This window comes from Linepithema humile, chromosome 1 (assembly GCF_040581485.1).
Source record: "Linepithema humile isolate Giens D197 chromosome 1, Lhum_UNIL_v1.0, whole genome shotgun sequence".
Lineage (NCBI taxonomy): Eukaryota > Metazoa > Arthropoda > Insecta > Hymenoptera > Formicidae > Linepithema > Linepithema humile.
Window position 1 is genome coordinate 23,508,577 of NC_090128.1, and position 19,594 is coordinate 23,528,170.

A 19,594-nucleotide genomic window follows, 5' to 3' on the forward strand; every position below is an offset into this window, starting at 1 on the left:
GCGCCGGGGATGTATCAATGCTCGTAATGACGATCGAACGATTCTCTCGCGGGCGAAAATTTATCTCCCGGCTGCTCGATAGCGCGAGACAGGACAGACAAGCGGACGGACGGACGGACGGACGGACAGGCGGGCTGCGCGGCGCAAGATGAGGGGGAGAAATTGAAAACGGAACGCATTATTCTCTTTCGCGGCAATAAATCCCGCGCGGCGTACTTCTCCCGCGCGTGTTATTTCTGGCCGGACGATCCTTATGTCGGAAATTTATGAAGCCCGTGGCGGATTCTCGTTTTGCCGTCTCCATCGGACGAGCGCGCACGAGAGGGAGAGAGAGAGAGAGAGAGAGAGAATGCGCGCGCGCTTGCTTGCATCGCGAGTCCTTTGCACGATAATTACACGTATTTCGTTGAGAAATTCTCCCGCGATCGAAAGCCCGGCCGGTCGGTAATATAATTCGTAGCCCCGATTTAGCGCGAGTCGGTGCGCGCGTAAGAGACGGGACGGGAATCAGAGGGAGAGAGAGAGAGAGAGACAGGGAGCGAGCGAGGGAGTGAGACGACGACGATGTGGCCTCTATTACCCTCGTTCCCCGTTCGCGTACGCCGAGCGGCCGCGTTTCGTTGAGAAATTCGCCCGCGATCTCTCGGAGGAGCGAGCGCGCGGTATAATATAATTCGTACCTGCGCCACCCGGGGCGATTTGTTCCCGCTGGAAATTGCGGTCGCGTGTATATTTCACCGAGGATCGCCAAGTATCGATTAATCGCCGATTACGGTCGAACCCCATCGGATCTGTCATTTATCACCGTGCATCCGCTTCTCTCTCTCTCTCGCGCGCGCGCGCGCGCGTACACCGCCCGGTCCCAAGGACTCCATCAGGCTTTTTTCGAAGGACGCTCCCTCCGCCCGTTCTCCGTCTTTCTCCCTTCCTCCCTCTTATCTTCTCTCTTTCTCTCTTTCTCTATCTCTCTATCTCCAGCTCTCCTTTCCTCTTCTCTTCTCTCCTCCCCTCCCGCCCGCCCGCCCTCTTCGTCATCGCGAAACCGCTCGCAGTTCCTCGGGCGGCAAAAAGTACAGTGCACAATGTTGCGCACCGAGAGCGGTGGCAGCAGCGCGCTTTACATGCCGATTTCGCGAGATTGCAGACAGCGCGAAATTAAGAGCCGCCAGAGCGAGTAATGACGAATTCTCGAGGCGAGGAGAGAGAGCGAGATTCCAGTCTCTTCTGCCGCTTTCGTGGCGAATCGTCCCACGGGACTGCCGAGAGTCATGATGAGTGCGTTGGATTCAAAGACGGTAATCGGATTGACGTTTCCCTCTCTTTTTCAATCGAGTAATATCGGAGGTTTTACTTTGCGGCAAAACATCGGTGCCCTCCAGGCGTTTTTCTTTCGTACAATACAATCGAGCGCTGTGTTTTCTGTCTTTTTCCCTTTGCTAATTAAAGCGTTAATTAAGATAAGAGCACAGGTTTTGTGAACTTTAGATAATCAATTCTAAAGTCGAGAGATTCATATTGCCTTTCAAGATTTCGAAAAGTGAGTTAAACCGTCGTTGCACCGAACTCTACAGCTGCAATTTCACTTGTTCGATGATAACTCGCTTTTATCCGACTTTATAGAAATCGCGTATGATTCGGTCAACGACACTATACGATCCGATACTCATCGCCTTTGAGTCCCACCGAGTACTCACTTTCGTCGTGCTCTCGTTCGACTCCCGCGAACTTTGATGACCGCACAAGAGCACATGTTAGACGCACTTTGTTGCCGAAGCGTGTCGAGGATGGACACGCGCACACACGCGAGTATCTTTATTAGGCAAAAAATAGAGACTAGAATATCGATATGTGTGGCTTTTCGCTTTTTGTGAAGCCGTCACGCTCTGTCTTCCGTCCTCTTTCTTTCTTTCTCTATCTTTCTTTTATTCTCTGTCACGCAAGAATTTTCACGCGTGTCGTCTTTCTGCCCCACATGCTTGCCTTTCGGGACACAGGAGGTATAGCACAGAAACCCCGATATATGCCCCGTTAAATCCTTCATCGCAGAAATGAAAAAAAAAAAAAAAACAAAAAAAAACGATCAGCTGCTTACCTGTATTTTCCTCGCTTCACTTTGTTTTCATTTCCCTCGCAGACCGAGTTTCCGAGTTTGCTATTCACCCCTTTAATTCTCTCACGTTCCACCAAATCGATTTATAGATTTCTTTGCAATATTTAAGCAGAAGTAGACGATCTTGGTGTCAGGTACGTGAAGGAGACTTAAAGTCATTTGAACGCGCGGTGCCAGTGTACGGTTCATCGATCGGATTATACACATGAGAATTATACGCGTCTTTGTTTGAAAGTGTGAGAGGAACGTATACTGGCATCGATTCAGTCCTGTCCTAAAACTCTCATCAAAGTTTGATTTTTGTCCAAAGTTTTACTTTTAGTTGTATTCATTATTTATCACAATATTTATGCCTTGCGCTCAGGATGAATTCGACGACTGCACGCTTACTTGAATAATTAAATGCGTTATCAGGTAATTTTGACGCGACACAATTATTTAATTTTAATTATTGTAATGAAAATCATGCGGTCGCGCGTCATCGAGCTCATCCCGGGACATCTTACGATATGTATATGCACTCGTATTATTCATACATTTATTATACATGTGTATAGATTTTTATATATGCGTATATATTTGCCTCGCGATGCGCGTGATGGTCGTGTATTTTCTGACCTGTGGTGTTGTTGTTGTTGTTGTTTTTGCTTTTGCCTCACCCTGCACGGGGGCGAAATACACTCCACACCCGCCACCAACCACCACCAACCGCCACACCTGTGCCACTATCGTCTCGTGTTGTGGGGCCTTGTCTACGAACGCGCGCACACCCCCCCTTCATACGAACGAACGAATGAATACCGCAAATACCGCGCGATAAAAAACGCGCCTTTCTCGGGTCCTCCACCACCCTCCACTTCCGGTTGTGTTACGGATAAACCACCAACACCGCTTCTCCACCCCTTTTGAGCGCCTCGCAGGTGGCCACTTGGTACAGGGTACGTCTTCACTATTACTAATAGCATGCGACCACGCCTTTCGTTCCTCGCCGGTCGTTCTACCTCCCCCTTTTGTATTTGTTATTTTGCGCCGATTTGCATGGCGAGAAGAGAGGATCCAGCTACGGCTCTTGAAAGCGAATGACTTTTTTTTTACACAACTTTTTCATTACCGCTGTCGCAGAGAAAGCTGCTGTAAAGTTTCCCAGCTTTGCAATGGAATTGTACACAATGTTAGAGCAAACGGATATAGTTAATAAAACTTTGATCAATTATTGGCTTTTTCTGAGACATTCGTATTGTATTTCTTTGCACAAATGGGATCATGTTTTTTTCTTACGTGACATCAATTTATCAACTTTTGGTAATAAATTTGCAGAGAAAGTAGCAGTAAGGCGCTGTCGCATTGCGCATTTGTTATACAATCTGGTCGTGGTAGTAGAGTTACGTAAAATGATTATTTTTATATATTTTACTAACAAGCCGTGATTACGTGGCGATAGGTAATCAGCAATTTTCCCGTCTGTTTCCCTCGCATCTGTCGTTTAATATGCATTGAATGTTGAGTAAGAAAATAAATGATTGATTTATAGTTAAAAAAGTAGGAAAGAGAGACATGTATATTGGAGATATATTGTCTTGTGTCATTCCTTATGTTCATGTGGATCTCTCGAAGCGAATACCTGTAATACAGAACGGGGAGACTAGCGGCATAGTTTAGGCTTCTCGTGTGGTACCTATATCTTTACAAAGTATCGACTAGGACGCATGTATAATGTACATAGTTTGTCGAGACACTTTAGCAACGTGATTGTTTTATCGGTTTCTGCATGATAATAGTTGTTAGCACGATTGTTGCTTCGATGCATTCAACACGATAAGTAGTTGTAAATTAAATGTTTGGATTTCGGGAAGACGCGAGAAAACTAAATTCCGAATTTGCAATAGACGGTGAATTAAATTCAGATGAAAACCATCATATACTTTCCACGATTTTACCTTTGCGGTTTATTGCAACTGTTTTCATTGCACGTGTTGAGATTTGCTTCCGTTCGTGTTTGAAAATGTCGGCGAAAGCAATCGTGGCAGATGAATGCATGCTCTATTTGTAATATAAATCGAGCGGTTAAACGGCAACCCACAATTTCTAATACGTATTTTCATTGCTCAGAGCAACGCTCGTTGAAACGCGCACTTTCCGCGCTTAAATGCGACATCGGAAATTCTGGGTTAGATGACACTTAGCCGCTCGATTTGCAAATCACGTTTGCAATTGTGGTTTACTCAAGTGTGACATTTCAGCAAGATTGCAAGCTTTTTTTTCCAGCGTGAAGGTACGTCATTGTATACTTATACATTGTATACTAATAATGTAAGGCGAAGAAGGAAGTACAATTTTTGTCGGACTCGCCGTAATGCGCCTTTTGGCACGCGCGGCGTTACGCCGTGTTTTGCATCATAATGCGTATTGATGTAATACGAAAGCCCGAAAGGATATCCGCGATTCTCGCCGGGCGAGTGTCCTCGATCGAGGTCGCGCGCCATGCTGTCGACCTCCTCCGGCGAAACCGTCCCGGCCATCGCGGTACCGCGCAACTCGCTAATGTTGCTGCTGTGTCTCTCTGACGTTGCTGCACACGGTGACTTTCGTTTTCGCCGGGAGGTTAACGAAACCGTTGAACCCACATCGATTCCCGCGTTACGTTCCTGCGGACGGGATGCGGTAGTCTGACCATCGTTCTGCAGACAAGAACGCCTTTTCAGAGAGAGAATAACTCTGAGGAAATTTACGAGATAAAATCTTTTTATGCGATTTCTAATTCTTTTTTTATTTTTACCAAGTATTTCAACAAGCGAAAAATATGTATAAGGAAGATATGAAATTTTCTTTTTCCTGGAAATTCACGTTTCTTGTAAAAATTTTTACGTGGAATATACTTCAATATCGTGGAGCCTTTTTCTCTTCTGAGATGAAAGCATTTTTCGAAATCTTTGAAGTTTTAGAATTTTTTCCAAACTTTCTGAATCATACATTCTGCGAGAAAATTGCATAGTTCTTTGTTCCTGTTGCCGAGATTAGTAAAGGCGGCATTCCACAAGTCCTGCACTTCTGACTTATACTGGAACAGTTTCGTTTTTCGAAATTGTTTCCGTCGTTCGTTTTGTGACCGGCGAGAGTATCGATCTGCCGAAGCGGCGCGCCGCGTGCTTCTCGGCCGAGAAATTCGCTACCCTTTTTGTTATCTTCCTGCCAGACGCTCTAAATACACCGTGCGCTGCTAACGACGCCGGCTCGTTACTCCTTTCGTGTATATCGCTTTCGATCACCTTGGCCTAAGGGGCCCATTCTCGCGTTAAAATTGCTCTACCTCCTCCTTCCTTTACTCGCGTTCCGTAGATACTCTCTTACCTTCACCGATCGGGAATCGGATACGGAACCCTTAGCGCGACTCGCCCAAAATTGTCTAAAACGAGCAGTAGGAACGGAAATAACTAGGTTTCACAACGATGAATGGAGGGGTATGGCTTATAATCTACGCTTTCGACGATAATCTAATGATAATTTGGAAATAATTTTAAAAGATTTTTCTTTATTTGGTCAATTGAAACTCTCATCGCACATAATTACCGTTCTACATAAAATTTAAATTATTTTCTTTTGCATTTACATTTACAAATCATTTCTTTCGTGATCTAACGATGCAAACGTTAGCGATAATTTCTATTTCAATATAACATAATGCTGATGATTTATGTTAATTCGATCTTATGTACTCCCGCGCTATCAATGTACGTCGCGATAAAATCTTGTTATTAGGCGACGATAGTTAGCTCCTGGAAGCAATTGCTTCGAGATTGCGGCGCGGTCGCTTGGTGCTTATCGCGGCAAATGTGCATGATCCACCGATATCACTGTACCGGAACAGACCGAATATTACCGGCGCGGCGATAGTATATCGTTGCATATCCGGCAGAAGAATCTCGGCGCGGATAAATTCAGTCCGGCCAGCGCCAGAGGATCCGTGGCAGGATCGAGAAGGCAGGACTTCGTAGGCGTAGACGATCACTGTGATCCACGATTGTGTGAACCAGGATCATCCTTTACTTCCGATAGGATCGCGTCCCCCTTTTCTCTTTCTCTGTCTCCCTCACGGCGGCTCCGGGCTATCTGCGCGTCGTCACTTTGTAACGCATATTTTTCTCGCGCCTGCACCGTGTAATAAAGCCTCCTTTATGTTTATCGGAAGATAATTCATATTGGGGAACGTTCCTAAATTGTAATATACGCGAAATAAAAATTGCTCGAAATATTCCGAAGGAGAATTCTCGTGTAGATTGCTAGACAAGAGTTTTAACATTCAAAATTTTGCGTTTATTCTTCAACAATAATTATCAAATGATATCTAATTGTTGATATATAAGATGACAGTTCAATTTGTTTTTATTTATTGCTTTTTTGACAAAGTTTAAATGTTTTTTAACAAAAATTGAATTGAATTTATATTATTCTTGCGTGTTTTAAAACATTGCGAACTACAAACTTTAACAGCAGAGTTTTTTTACATACACGTGTTCTTTGCTCAATAAGTAATGTGGAATGTTGTAATAAGTGGCAATTGCGCAATTAAATCGATTTCCAGCGGCGGATATAGTCGCCCTCGCTTTATTGAACAATTCCGCAAACAAGTTTACATCGCAATGTGTAGGTGGATTACGTTAACCGCATATCTGCATTACGTTCCCGCGAATGAAAGGACATTACGCGAAAACGAATGATCTCGCATTCGGAAGATGCCGATGCGCATAGAACTAGAAGAACGAAGGATTTTGCCGTCAAGATCGACAAATCTTATGCCGCCCCGCCGTCGACACGGAACAAATGCACGCGAGTCGTCGAACGAGTACTACGTCGCTCTATTTATATCGATCGTACGCCGTGAACTGGTCCGAGAATAGATCGAATGGAGATCGATGGCCAGGTTTCCGTAGCGTGCAGTAGAAGGACGACCTCGCCGGAACCGGACGAGCGGAGCGTTTTCGCAAGGATGACTGAATGGAGATCGATGGCTGCGTTTTTGCATAATGCGAGACGCAAAATCGCGATCGACGCGGCTGTTCACGAAAATGACCAAATGGAGATCGATGACCGTGTTTTTACAAACAATGAATTCGCGCATTGTCGAAAACTGTTTTGCCCAAAATTCAAGTAATTTTATTGGACGGATATTTTTTTAGTTGTTTCACCGTAAAATATTAATAAATAAAATACAATATAATAATCAGAATAAACATGCGGAAAATATCGATGCGAAAGAAGTATAATGATATGAGAGAGAAACGTGTTACTGAAAAAAAAAAAATCGACAACTGCAAAAAGTGCGAAGTGAATGAGAGACCAGAGAAAGAAAGAGAATTAAGGGAGCTGTTGCTGTAATAGTGTGCGGGAAAGAAATGCAATTTTCGGTTGGACGACGGGACGAGTCCGAGCCAATTACGCAGCTGGAGATCGAGCGATCGCCCTGAGTCTTCCTCGCGGGGAAACCGAATGTGTGGACACGCGAGAGCGGGAGCGTTCGCGGACATACGTGGACTTCCTCGAAAATTGCCGGCCGCATTTCGCCCTTCGGCCATTGTCGCTGGATAACTCGGTCGTGTGGAATTCGAAGTGTTGTCGCTTATTTCGCGAAACTGCCGGCGTTCCTGGCGGGCAAGCTCTCTCTTCCGAAGATATGCGATTCGTGCGCTGGATCGGATGGAGCGCGATCGCGCCAGCGGCGGATCGTCCTCATCCCTTAAACATTTTTGCCGCTCATTCAATTTAGAGACGAGTATTTACCCTCGCTGCTAGAATAGCGCCCACAGCGACTTTGCTTAAAGAGGAAAGAAACAGCGCGGGATTATTAAATATTTATTAAGTATACATTTCTCGCGCTCGTTGCTTGACGACAATCTTCCTGCGAGATTGCGAAGCAATTTTAGAATTCTCATTTTAATTAACATGCATAATGCTCCGTGTACTAAAGATGACTTTCCTCGTCTCTTTAACAGAAAACTGTAATAAGACGGGGCTTAATTTTTATACATACTGATTAAAGTATGCTAATGATCAGGAAAATTTCTGAAAGTGTCTAACATATAATAAGATAATGGTATCGGGATTTAGAATATCTAATCATTTTTCAAAGTTTCGAATGCCTTTGAGAAAAGTGAAACGACCAGAAATCTATTTCGCAAAACTTTTCTTCTTATTTAATGGTTTATTCAAATTTTGTATTTTACGGTAAAATCATTTTTTTTTTTTTTTTTTCAATTTATCTTTAATTTATTCAGAACAGTATGGATAAATTTAAAAAAAGTGTGTAGCTTCGCCGCACTTTTTATTTTTTCTCGCACTTTTGTAGCAGTATATCTGAAGTCTCATTCTTTAAGGGGGAAAAAAAGAAACAAAAGAAAGAGAGAAAAAGGTTGGTTCGTCGGTTCGTTTTGTATGGAACATCGCTTCTTTCAGTCTCGACGGGATCTAACCGTGCGGCAGTAGCCAGTAACTGCAGCAGCCTTTTACCTGGGGCTCCTCGAGTGCAATCTCGTATTCATGAATTCCTTGTACGTAGCCTCCCCTACGTTCCTTCTTCACCTACGTCTCCACCTCCGCCTGCGTCCTCCGCCCCGCCGCTGCCCGGTCCCCCCCCCCCCCATCTCTTCTGTGTACCGTGTGCACGGAGAATAATCCCACACGCGTGCAGAACCGGCGACGCGGACCGAAAGAAATCGCGCGACGTCAATAGGGATACGTGCGCGATCATCGAAAATGCAAAGTGCGCCGCTTTTATACAGCCTCGCCCGGCGTATCATTATTCGTATTGCTTGCAGATGGTACCATCACCAAACGAGTATATCAGTCTTCTAAATCGCGTCTCTCTTTCTCTCGTATTTTTCTGGACATCTGTTAATATATAGAGTGTCTCGAAATCTCCCACGTGAATTTACAATTAATTTCTGATATATATTTATTTCCTATGAATATAAGATAAAAAGTATATTTTTATAATTAAGTTTGAGATTTAAAAGATAATGTCCGTTGAATTTTTGGGGGACAACAAAAATTTTTGTTCCGTTGCACAATAGAAAATGAATTGTCTAAATGTTTTTTTCATATTTAAGCGTTTATAAACGCCAAAGTGAATTGATTGACATCGATATTTTAGTTTAGGAAAAACTCATTTCACGTTAATTAAAATTTTATTAATATTGAAAGGTCAACGGCTGTGTGGGACATCTTGTCAATTTGGCTTGATAACTATGTAACCTACATAATTATCGGATAGTGATGATTAATGAACAATGAAGGTGTTCTTTGACATTTTTATCTGATCTGATTAAAATAAACAGCATCCTATAATTATATCATTTTTTAAATTATTGGATCATTTATTACACTAATTATTATCAATTAATTTATGGCATTAATTACATTTTATATTCTCTTGCAGAACAGTATCTCCCGCATTATTCCGCAATTTATTTGCTCTTTGCGCTGCATCTCGCGTAACAACAACGCATCACGCGACATATTCCGATATTCCTGCGAGGTGAAATATCGATTTTAGTCTATTTTTATGTTGTGCGATATTAAATTGACTGCCCAAGCGCATGCAGAGCAGTAAACCTCACTTACGGCAGAGTAATTATCTTAATATTAAAAGAAATGTTTTAGCTTCTCAAATTACATATTGAACATATAGACATTCACGGATGAATGATTTAATATTGTTACGCATTTTGCCATCAAAATACACATATATTAAAATTTTGGAAATATGACATTTAAAAATAATTATTTTATATTTTAACTCATGCTAGTTAACATTTTAGATATCAGATATTTTGGCGTGATGCTAAGTTTAATGCATTATTATAATGATAAAAAATGAAATCGGCTATAATGTTTGAAATTATTAATTGTATAATTTTTATATGACGTTAAACGGTTTTTAAATCACAGTGACATTTTTGCGGAATTCCAATCGCTTTAAAACCTTGATCCGTGCACATATGTCGCTCGTGCTTCAAAGTCCCCGTTGTAGGATTGATCCATTGCGTCGCATCCAGGCCTCTATCAAGACAAATACTCCGCCGCTATAAATAGTCTATACAAATGCGATTCTCCGGATGCCACAGCGACATCAAATCGTACCACAGAAATAAATCTCCCCACGACAGACCTCGATCCGCACCCTTCTCTCTCTCGGCTCTAAGCCGCGCAGGGAGTCGCGTCATTTGTCATAGAGTTGCCACGATTAATTATGCCAAACGGCAATCGATACGTCGCACATGTCTTTTACCTGTGCATTATCACGTATCGCTTCTGTGGAAAAAGAATCGCTGGAATTCCAAGGCGGATAACTTTGCATTGACAAATTGCTTTTCTGATAAGACTTATTGCCACGCAGTCGTCATCTTATTTCTGCTGTTATCTTCATTGTTGAACGCATTAAATTGTCCAGAATTAAATATACAGAACTTTTCGCGTATTTTCTTTAACAAGCTATGACATATTTTTTGATAGATTTGTCTAAAGATTTTATTTTGCCAATAAAGAATTTGTCGGCGTCTCTCTTTGAAATATTCCAGTTTGAAACAGATCCGTGCTACTTTACCTGTCGCTCGTTACTCCATTTGCGTTCTCGCTTTTGACGAGCTAGGAAAAATTTTGCGTTCTCGCAATAGGATTGTCGTGGAACAACGTGGGAGAGAACCTGCGCCGTGCCGAACATTCCACGCCGGGTAACGAACTTTCCGCCGTTAATTGGCAAAAATTCTCTGCCAAACGTTTCGCGCCGGCTGCCAATATCCGTCAATTTGCGAGTCGCTCGAGTGACTTTCCTCATCCAGGGCCAGTGAAGTGCGACTCCCGCGCGCAGTTTGTCGGTGTAATTTCCAGTTCGATTAGCCGACACCTCTCCGCGGCGTCTACACGCGGCTGCGGAGCCGCGCGCGTTTCTCCAAGTTATACGAATTGCCGCTAACGATGTAGTTAACGGTTGATTAAAATCGAGATCCATCCATTTCCGCGGAGGCGGTGGGAATTTCGGTCCCTCTACCGGCGGCAACGCCGCCCTTTACACGCTGGAGCATGGAAACGCACCTGCGGCACGAAACGTGTCCGATAATCGCTCTATAATTCAGGCTGAATCGTGCCGAAGCAACTTGCTACACGATGGCACGAAAAGGTTATCGCATGTGGCAATTTGTCGACTGTGAATGATCTTCATTTTTTCCCATTCCTGTTCCTGTTACGTTGCACTCTTCGAAGATTAACACGTTTGTCTAAAATCTAATTAAAATTACAAAACAACAGAGATATTTCATTTTCCTTTACAAATGAAATTTAAATATGGTGAAATATTCTTCATTTTAAATAATAGTATTGCGATAGATTCATTATTTTCATGCAAAGAAGGACGGCTATTAATTTAACGGAAGAATACGCGAGCTTTTGCTTTACATATTTTAATCATGCGCTATCTGAAGAATTATCCCGCGACAATTTATCGCTGTTGCGCAACACGATAACATTATGACTTGCAGAAAGTGTAATTTGCTTAATAAAACACGCTTCATAGCTAACGCTAGTGATCGAAATATCGTCGCCGCCACGTGGAGCCCGTCGGCCTCCGGAATTGATTGCCAATTACCGGTGGAACGACGCTGACTCGATTCTGCGATCTAGAAAATTGAGTTACTTGACGAAACTCGATTCGACGGCGAATATGGCGGCGGTCTCGAGACGAAAATGCGATGTCACGTTAATCAAGTCCGCAAATTTATTTTTGCCATTATTTTTATACCGCGATACGCGAGCGACGCCGAACGTGTTGTGCTTTTAAACAGATTATAGAATCATTTTTGGAACGCTCGAAATTGCTGTCATAACTCGAAGCTAACGAATGCTAATTATTGAGCGTGATGAATTTAATGAATACGATAACCATAAAGTGTCGTCAACGCACTGAAGGATTCTCTAGAATCCTTATTCAGGACAGTGAAAGTGTGCAATACATTTACTCCGTTCTCGCGGAGTGCCAATTTACATGGTTTCATTAATGATGCATGCTATAATATATTACACCAATTCATATTATTATTATCGTTATTACTGTCAATTATTATAAATAAAAATTTATTTAGTCTTTTAAATATATCAACCAATTAGTATCCAAAAATAACTTTTCAGGTTTTACGATCTGTATAAATTAAAAATTGAGTTAAAAATAATTTAAATCGCCGCAAGATGTATTGATGGAAAATACACCTGTTCCTTACAATATTATTATTTCAAACAAATGTTAAAGGTTACTTCGGGTTTATATAATGAAATAAATTATTTGTTAAATTAATTTTACATAAAATATATTATTTTACTTAAGATTTCAATATCGGAGTACATTCTTCATACGACATAAATAAATAAAAAAACAATTTTTAATTGATTAAGAAACAAAAGCGTCCTTTTTGCATCACGATTTGGGGAAAAAAAACGCGATAAGCGCCGTTAAGCGCCAATAATAGCGGCCGATGACGAAACCGGAATCAGTTTTAATAACCAGTTCGACGTGAGACAAAAAGCGACGACGAACTTAAGAATCAATAAAGGTGCCTTCAAGACCTTTTCTCTCGCGTCGTCTCTATTGCGATCATCCGGGAAAAATAGATCTTCCCTTTCCACCTCTTCCCTCTCATTCTTCCGATCGAACGATTTGCTTGTTCTTTCGTCTCATTCTTGCTTCATTTCCCGATGATAAATTAGATAAATTGAAAGCTCTTTATATACATTTCGCGCACTCTTTTGCATTTGAATATTCTGTTCATTAATTTTTTTACTTTATTTTAATTTCAGTGGAGAATATTAAAATATACAGAATAATTGCATTTATTCATAAATTGTAGTATACAAAATTATCAAGGCGCGCGCAATTAAATTTTCGTCTAGAAAAAGAGAACTCTCTATGCTTTATGTGAGGGATCGTAGAAGTGTGTATGTTAATGCGTTTCTGAGGTAGAACACAGAAGCGATCGATGCATTACAAAGATATTCAATTAAGAGCCGGCTAATGCTACGTCGATAGTCGTTAAGAAATCGCTCGTTATATTTTTTATAGGATAAATCGTTTATCTTATCGATATTAGTCATTAACCTTTGTTCAATCGTAAGTCCGTGGAGCTTATGTATCACGAGATCTCGATACGCGGTCGGCGATAATGGTGAGTCAGCTTGATGGACGCAGAAGAGAAGATGCTTGAATAAACTTCCAGATAAATATTTGTGCTTTGCAGGACGTCTTCGCATTGTGCTGTAACATCATCTTGACTCAAACAGCGATCTTATCGCTAGTTCAATCCGTATTCGATCTGAATTGTCAACAGTTGTACAAAATTTTGCACAATATTTTCCCCTTTGATTTAAACTTATAATTATGATAATTACGTTAAAGTTAACATAATCATGTAAAAATGTTTTATCAAAAATTTTAAACGTCGTATAAATCCCGTAATATTATTATGGCATTTATAATTGATCGATTAATTATACTAATAATTATCATTGACGGGATTATTGCTAGCATATAACGATCTTATTTATGATCTCTCAGCCGTGCGTGATCGCAGAGAGTCGCATCCGAGCTCGCATGGTCGTTTACTCGAATCCCTTTCGCGGCGCGTCGTACAAACGTAAGCCAACCGATGTTCGCCGTTAAACTCCCGATGACTGTTCTTTTTTTTTTTCGATGCGCCTCGGCAATTTGATTTCGTATTCCACCGTGCTCGCCCCATCTCTCTCCCGCTTTCTTTTTGTCCCTCGCGATCCCTCCGGCGCGTAGATCGAAATTTTATGGGTCGTATTTCCTCTTTAACGCCGATGCTGTGTGTCCGGCACTCTGGATGATTCCACTCGCCTTTGTGTTGGGGATTCCACTCGCCTCCACCCCCTCCTCTCCGTTCCCTCCGTTCTTTGCTTTTCGCCTTCGCGTCCCTCTTTCGCCGCCTACTGCCTTTTTTTGCGCCGCGCATACGATCGTAAGTCGTCGTATCGTCGTCGTAGCGTGCGAAACGGAGATTAACAGATGTACCGATCACCTTTTGCGTAAAGTGGGGTAAAATCCGGTGGATCGAATTCATTAGACATTTATTGCCGCGTGAATCAAGGCCCTATTTTCGCGAAACGTGGCGAAGAGGAGTGAAGTGAAACAGCTGAATTACACTTTGGAGCAAGTGTCATTCACTCGGAATATATTAACTTTTTTAGCAATACGTTTGCGGTACTTTCCACTAAAACACACGGATGCCGGACTCGACTGTCCGGTTTTATTCCATTTCTTCGCGATTCCCGCGACTGGAGTTCCCGTGAAACTCGTTCGCGCTTGAATAAGAAAAATTAGGAGAACCGATACGACGTCGGATTCCCGCGAAAGAGAAAATTCACGGAGTCAACGACGATGACGATCGGGGTGGGCAGCCTCGCCAAAATAAGCAAAGCTGCCATGGCGAGCGAAGGCGAGGAGGCGCGCGAGGAAGACGAAAACTCGTTTCGTGCTTCGTTGCGAAGGTTAAAACCGTAACGCTCCTATCCGCCTTGCTCGTCGCCGCGCCGCTCGTATGCGAGCGAGCGAGCGAGCGCGGGCGCTGGCCAGAGCTTAAACATCGGCGTGGCTGGCCCCCCTCGCCAGACCGCAATTACATCCCATAAAGCACGATTGAGACACGGTTCGGCCATTATTCTCCCATACAGGGCCGTACAAAAGAGTCCCGCCGTTTAACGTTGCGACCCTTTTCTCCTTCATATTTCGCATAGATCGCGGCACGTGTGCGCGTGCGCTCGCGTCGAGGGAAAGGCGGAAAAACGCACCGTCGAGTGCATTTTTCACTCGCCTATTCTCGAGAGTATCGATGGGATTTCAATGTGGAGAAGAGCTGTCTGGAGAGAAGCGTCTCGTGTAAACGCAACGTGAAACAGTTATTGCCTCGAAGATGAGATTAAAAAAAAGGTTCATCTTTATCGGAGATGAAAACCACACCGGGAAATTTATGATAAATCGGAGAAATTTCTTTGAAGGAAATGCAGAAGAAATTGCCTGAGCGAGGGAATTTATTCGAAGGGACGATCAAGTCCTCGAGACTACGCCTTTCGAAGGAATCGGCTTTCTTTATGGCTCGAGGTATTCGCGAAAAAGGTTACGAGCGAGGCAGGATGATAATGGTAATCAATTCTACTCGATTCTACTTTAATCGTCGATCATTGACTTTTTCCGCGCGGTCCCTATGACCTTGCCTCTCACCCGTTCCCCTGGTAATCGAAGAAACTCGAGGCACGTTTCGCTATGGTGCGATTATGCCGCCTCTTGGGACTTTATGAAGCAATTACCGCGGCACTAATTAGAGTAGGAGCGCCGGTTTGGCAGGACTGCTTCATTTTTGTCCAGGACGCCGTGAGTGACGGAGGTGAGCGACTCGCAATCACCGCGTCAACGAACAATGCTTCACGTCTTTCCCGTCGCCTCGTGAAAAATTACGGCTTTCTTTCACTTAACTTTACACTATTTATTCAAATCGACGTGTCTCAAAGAAAGTGTCTTTCCATCTAGCGAAATTTTGCACATGCCATGTTGACGAGAAGATAAAAAATGGTGATAATATCACACTATAAAAATTTATTTAATGAAGATGCAAACCACGATTTCTTTTTACATCTTCCTTTCATTTAATGTATGTGATCTATACAATTTTTTTGCATAAATACGTATCATGTTTTATAATTTTTTGGAAAAAAGGACTTTGAAAAAATCTAGCGTAGTTTAAAAGAAGGTTAATAGAAAGGTCGTTAAGTAGATGTACTTTGCTAAACTGACGCAAGGCCGTCTCTTTATTCATACGCGTTATAAGCCTCAATTTTGATAAAGTCCCAACCTCGAGCAGAGCTTTGCACGACGGGGGAAACCACCGACGAGCGTGTCACGGACGCATCATTGAGCCGGCTTAGCCAATGAAGTGCAAAACGAGGACGTAATATCACTCATAAATACGAACTTTGAGGAGAGCATACCAAATGCAATCAGACGAAACGTTTAAAAATGACGGAATAGAGCTGCATTTTTAATCCGCCCCAGAATGCATTCCATGCATCGCATCGTATTTCAGTGAAACGTTTATTTAGCTAAAATCTTCGGAATGAGAAAATAAATCGTAATAAGAAAATAGTTTTATGCGATGCAACTAGGAATTTTTCTTTCACAAAATATTCTTCGACTCGCGAGTTTACTTTTAGAGCAACCGTTCTCTATGATGTAAGAAAAACGTTGGAGCATCTGCCACTAAACGTTCACATCCGTTTTCTGGCTGTCAGCTGTCTTTTTTTTTTTTTTTTTTTTCGCATTTCGTGGTTTTCCCATGGCCGACCGCACCTCCGCCCATCGGCACGCTGATGCACGGAGACTCCGGCTTCTTTCGTACGAAGCCTTTAATTTGGCACGTGTTGCACTCTTGGCTATTGTTGCCATGATTGTCGGGTTGGCGGTGCCTGTCTCCCTCCGCATCGTCGCCGATCTTTCGCCTGGTATAAGCGGAGTATGGTGATAATGCGCGGTTTTCTTCTCGGGTGTGCATGGCACGCGTGTTCCTCTTCGTCGCTTTTCGCCTATCTCGGATCGTTATCTGCTAAATATTATAATACCGCGAGAAAGAGCGGCCCGCCGGCGCTGTCGATCCTTGCGAATATTGTTAATGCAATCGAGAATTGATTTTCCTCGGTTCTCGTTTGGTATTCATAGGCGAAGAGTAGTTCGCCGTATTATTCGTACTGCCTATCTATGAATATCAAAGACATTGGCCTAAGAGAATTTTCTAGAAGAGATAAAAAAAGATTGATGCAGAGAGAGTCAATCCTTACATCTTGATTGCGCGAATATATATTTTTTATCCGTCACAAATATGTTTATACAATTATAGTTGTGCACAATATATCTTTAAAGAAATAAAACACGCAAAATTAAATAAAAAACGATGTGTTTTCGTAAAATTCCAAATAATTTCAAGCCAATTGGCAATCATATAATTATAATTATCCCAAACGTGTGTGTGTAATTGTTTAAATTTTTAAAAATCAAGAATTTCAGACAATTTCAGAACAATTGATAATACCTCCATCTGTCATTTTACATCACAATGGAGCGAGTTACGTCGAATGAGATGGGGATTAATGACGTAAAGTATATATTGACATTTTGCGATATGTCCACAATGAGTATGCCGCACGTAATATAAATATTGCACGTTTGCATCGAGTTTTCGAATTATTAGATGATTGCTGGAAAAAGAATGACGTCCCCTCGTGAATCCCGTACCTGAATCTTACCCCGGAACGATGTCCGATATAGCCGTTCGTTTACTGTTGCTATTTGCATGTGCCGTTCGGAAAAGTGGGGGTGGCGGGTCGCTTTGATCTTCTCTCGCGCGATACATCCGTACCTTGATATTAAAATTTCATGCCTTGCAGGAGCTGAAGGAGAGCTTCAATTACGGCCTGTTCTGCCCGCCGGTGAATGGAAAAGCCGGGAAATTCCTGGACGAGGAACGCCGTCTCGGCGATTATCCCTTCAATGGACCGGTCGGGTATCTGGAGGTAAGAGCGACACGTTTTTCTCATTTCTCTGTTATATTTTTCTCAAATTCCTTCTTCCAGCTATACAAGGTTGTTGGCTCAATCGATCACGCTAATTTCGTTCAATATTGTCGTGGAAATGAGACAACACAGGGGCGTTTATATCAGTCAGACGATTATAGTCAGTTTTAGTGCAGAGCAAAGGCTTCCCGTTTTAGTAGCGGAAGGGTTAAGTAGCCTCCTTGCGTGAGCGTTAAGGCTGTCAGCAGGCCCACTTCACGCCTGATAGGATCTAGTTACGTCATATGTTTCTAAGCCGAGCTGAATATAGTGACACGATAGGAATACGCTTTGTTACGAAATATGCGACTGGTCCAAATATGGACAGAATTAAATAGAAACGAAGAAGACTATAATTATACCAAATATTATTTATTTCGCATAATATTTCGTTTACTCTTGATGAAAAATAGTCGTTCGTAAATGATGCTTGCAATTACCTACTTGCTCTCGGCGGATAGAAGATAGTATTTCCAGCTCGTTTACGTCGTCTTCAATTTCAAGCTAAAGACTTTGCGGAACGATATTGTTTTCATAAACGAGAAGGAGAGATCGCGGAAGTACGTGTTATGTAATTAATCATCGCGATGATCCTCGCTATACATAAATCACTCGGTGGTCGCGGTGCGACGAATCCGCGCGCGCGCGCGCGCGCATACGCACACGCAGCACGGCCCGCGATGACTGTTGAAACGGGGATTCGCGAAAAACAAATAATCCGGTCTCGGGTTAACGAGATCTGGATCCTGTCCCGCGGTTTTCTTGCGTAACCGGTGCTAGTTCTCATCACCGTCCTCCTCGTCGGGTTCTCGTCGTCGTCTTCTTCTTCTCCTTCTTCTTCGGCCGGCCCGGCCCCGATCGGTTCCACCGTGCCAGCTGCACGTCCCCGCTTCGTCGCGGGAGATTCACTTTCAGGGACGGCTGACTCATACAGCTTCTTTGAACCATCTTTAAGCCGCATTCACCTCGCACGAGTTACAAATTACACGGGGCCCGTTGACGAAAAACTCGCGTTTAACGAACGCCTGTCAGCGGGATCCCCGTCGGACAATGGGGCCCCGCGGTTTTCAAAACCATAAGTCTGTGGACATGTCGCAAAAGCATGAGCACAATACCTTTACAGCCGGACTGCATTCTCTTCGTAAACACAGTCGTAGCTGCGGGTTCTTGTGGAGTATCATGTCTCGTAAAGATTTGCCTGTTATTTGCGTTGCTATTGACCGATGCGAGATGATTATTTTACCTTCGTATTCTACCGCAAAGTTTAAAATGTATGTGACGAAATAATTCTCTTTATGGTACACATTTTAGCATTGACCGATTACATTGCGTAACATTTAAAATTTTAAATTAATTTAGGATAAATAAATTATTAAAAAATATTATTTCAATTCTTATGGTTTAACGGAATGAGAAAATGAGATTACTCTTAAAAGATTTATCGATTTGCAACATGACATCAAATGACAGATTATTTATACATTTAGATATACCAGATTAATTAGGTATGAATACGAGATAAACTTACAAATCACCAGTATTTCGTAGTTGGCCTTCTAATAAAGCTCGCTCATTACAATAATCGATCCCGCTGTCAATCTCGCTCTTAGATTCTCTCACGAAAGTCGAACAAAGTTAGATTCAGGGCCGCGTCGATTCAATCCAATTCCTTTGATCATCTGACTATCCATTTATTTTGCACGAGCTAACGTCGGACAATCGGAATAAGACGTGGGCGCGACAAGCCACTTTGGCGAATCGTGAATACGTGAATGAAAAGTGAAAATTGACGGCCGCGTGTCGGCGACGGCTGTCAGCCGCGTGCGGCGGAGT

The 19,594-nt window shown here is 42.6% G+C and overlaps 1 protein-coding gene across 8 annotated transcripts in view; it reads left to right on the top strand.

Moving 5' to 3' along the window:
• Prosap (prosap) overlaps positions 1-19,594 on the top strand; it is a 118,979-nt gene that overhangs the window by 82,060 nt on the left and 17,325 nt on the right. For 5 of the 8 annotated variants that reach the window (XM_067353203.1, XM_067353204.1, XM_067353196.1 and 2 more), the window contains 2 exons: positions 3,029-3,048; positions 17,597-17,722. In XM_067353203.1, the coding sequence (XP_067209304.1) occupies positions 3,029-3,048; positions 17,597-17,722 (146 nt within the window). The remainder of the gene's footprint in view (positions 1-3,028; positions 3,049-17,596; positions 17,723-19,594) is intronic. The other 3 variants (XM_067353200.1, XM_067353215.1, XM_067353197.1) reach the window with 2 other exon arrangements.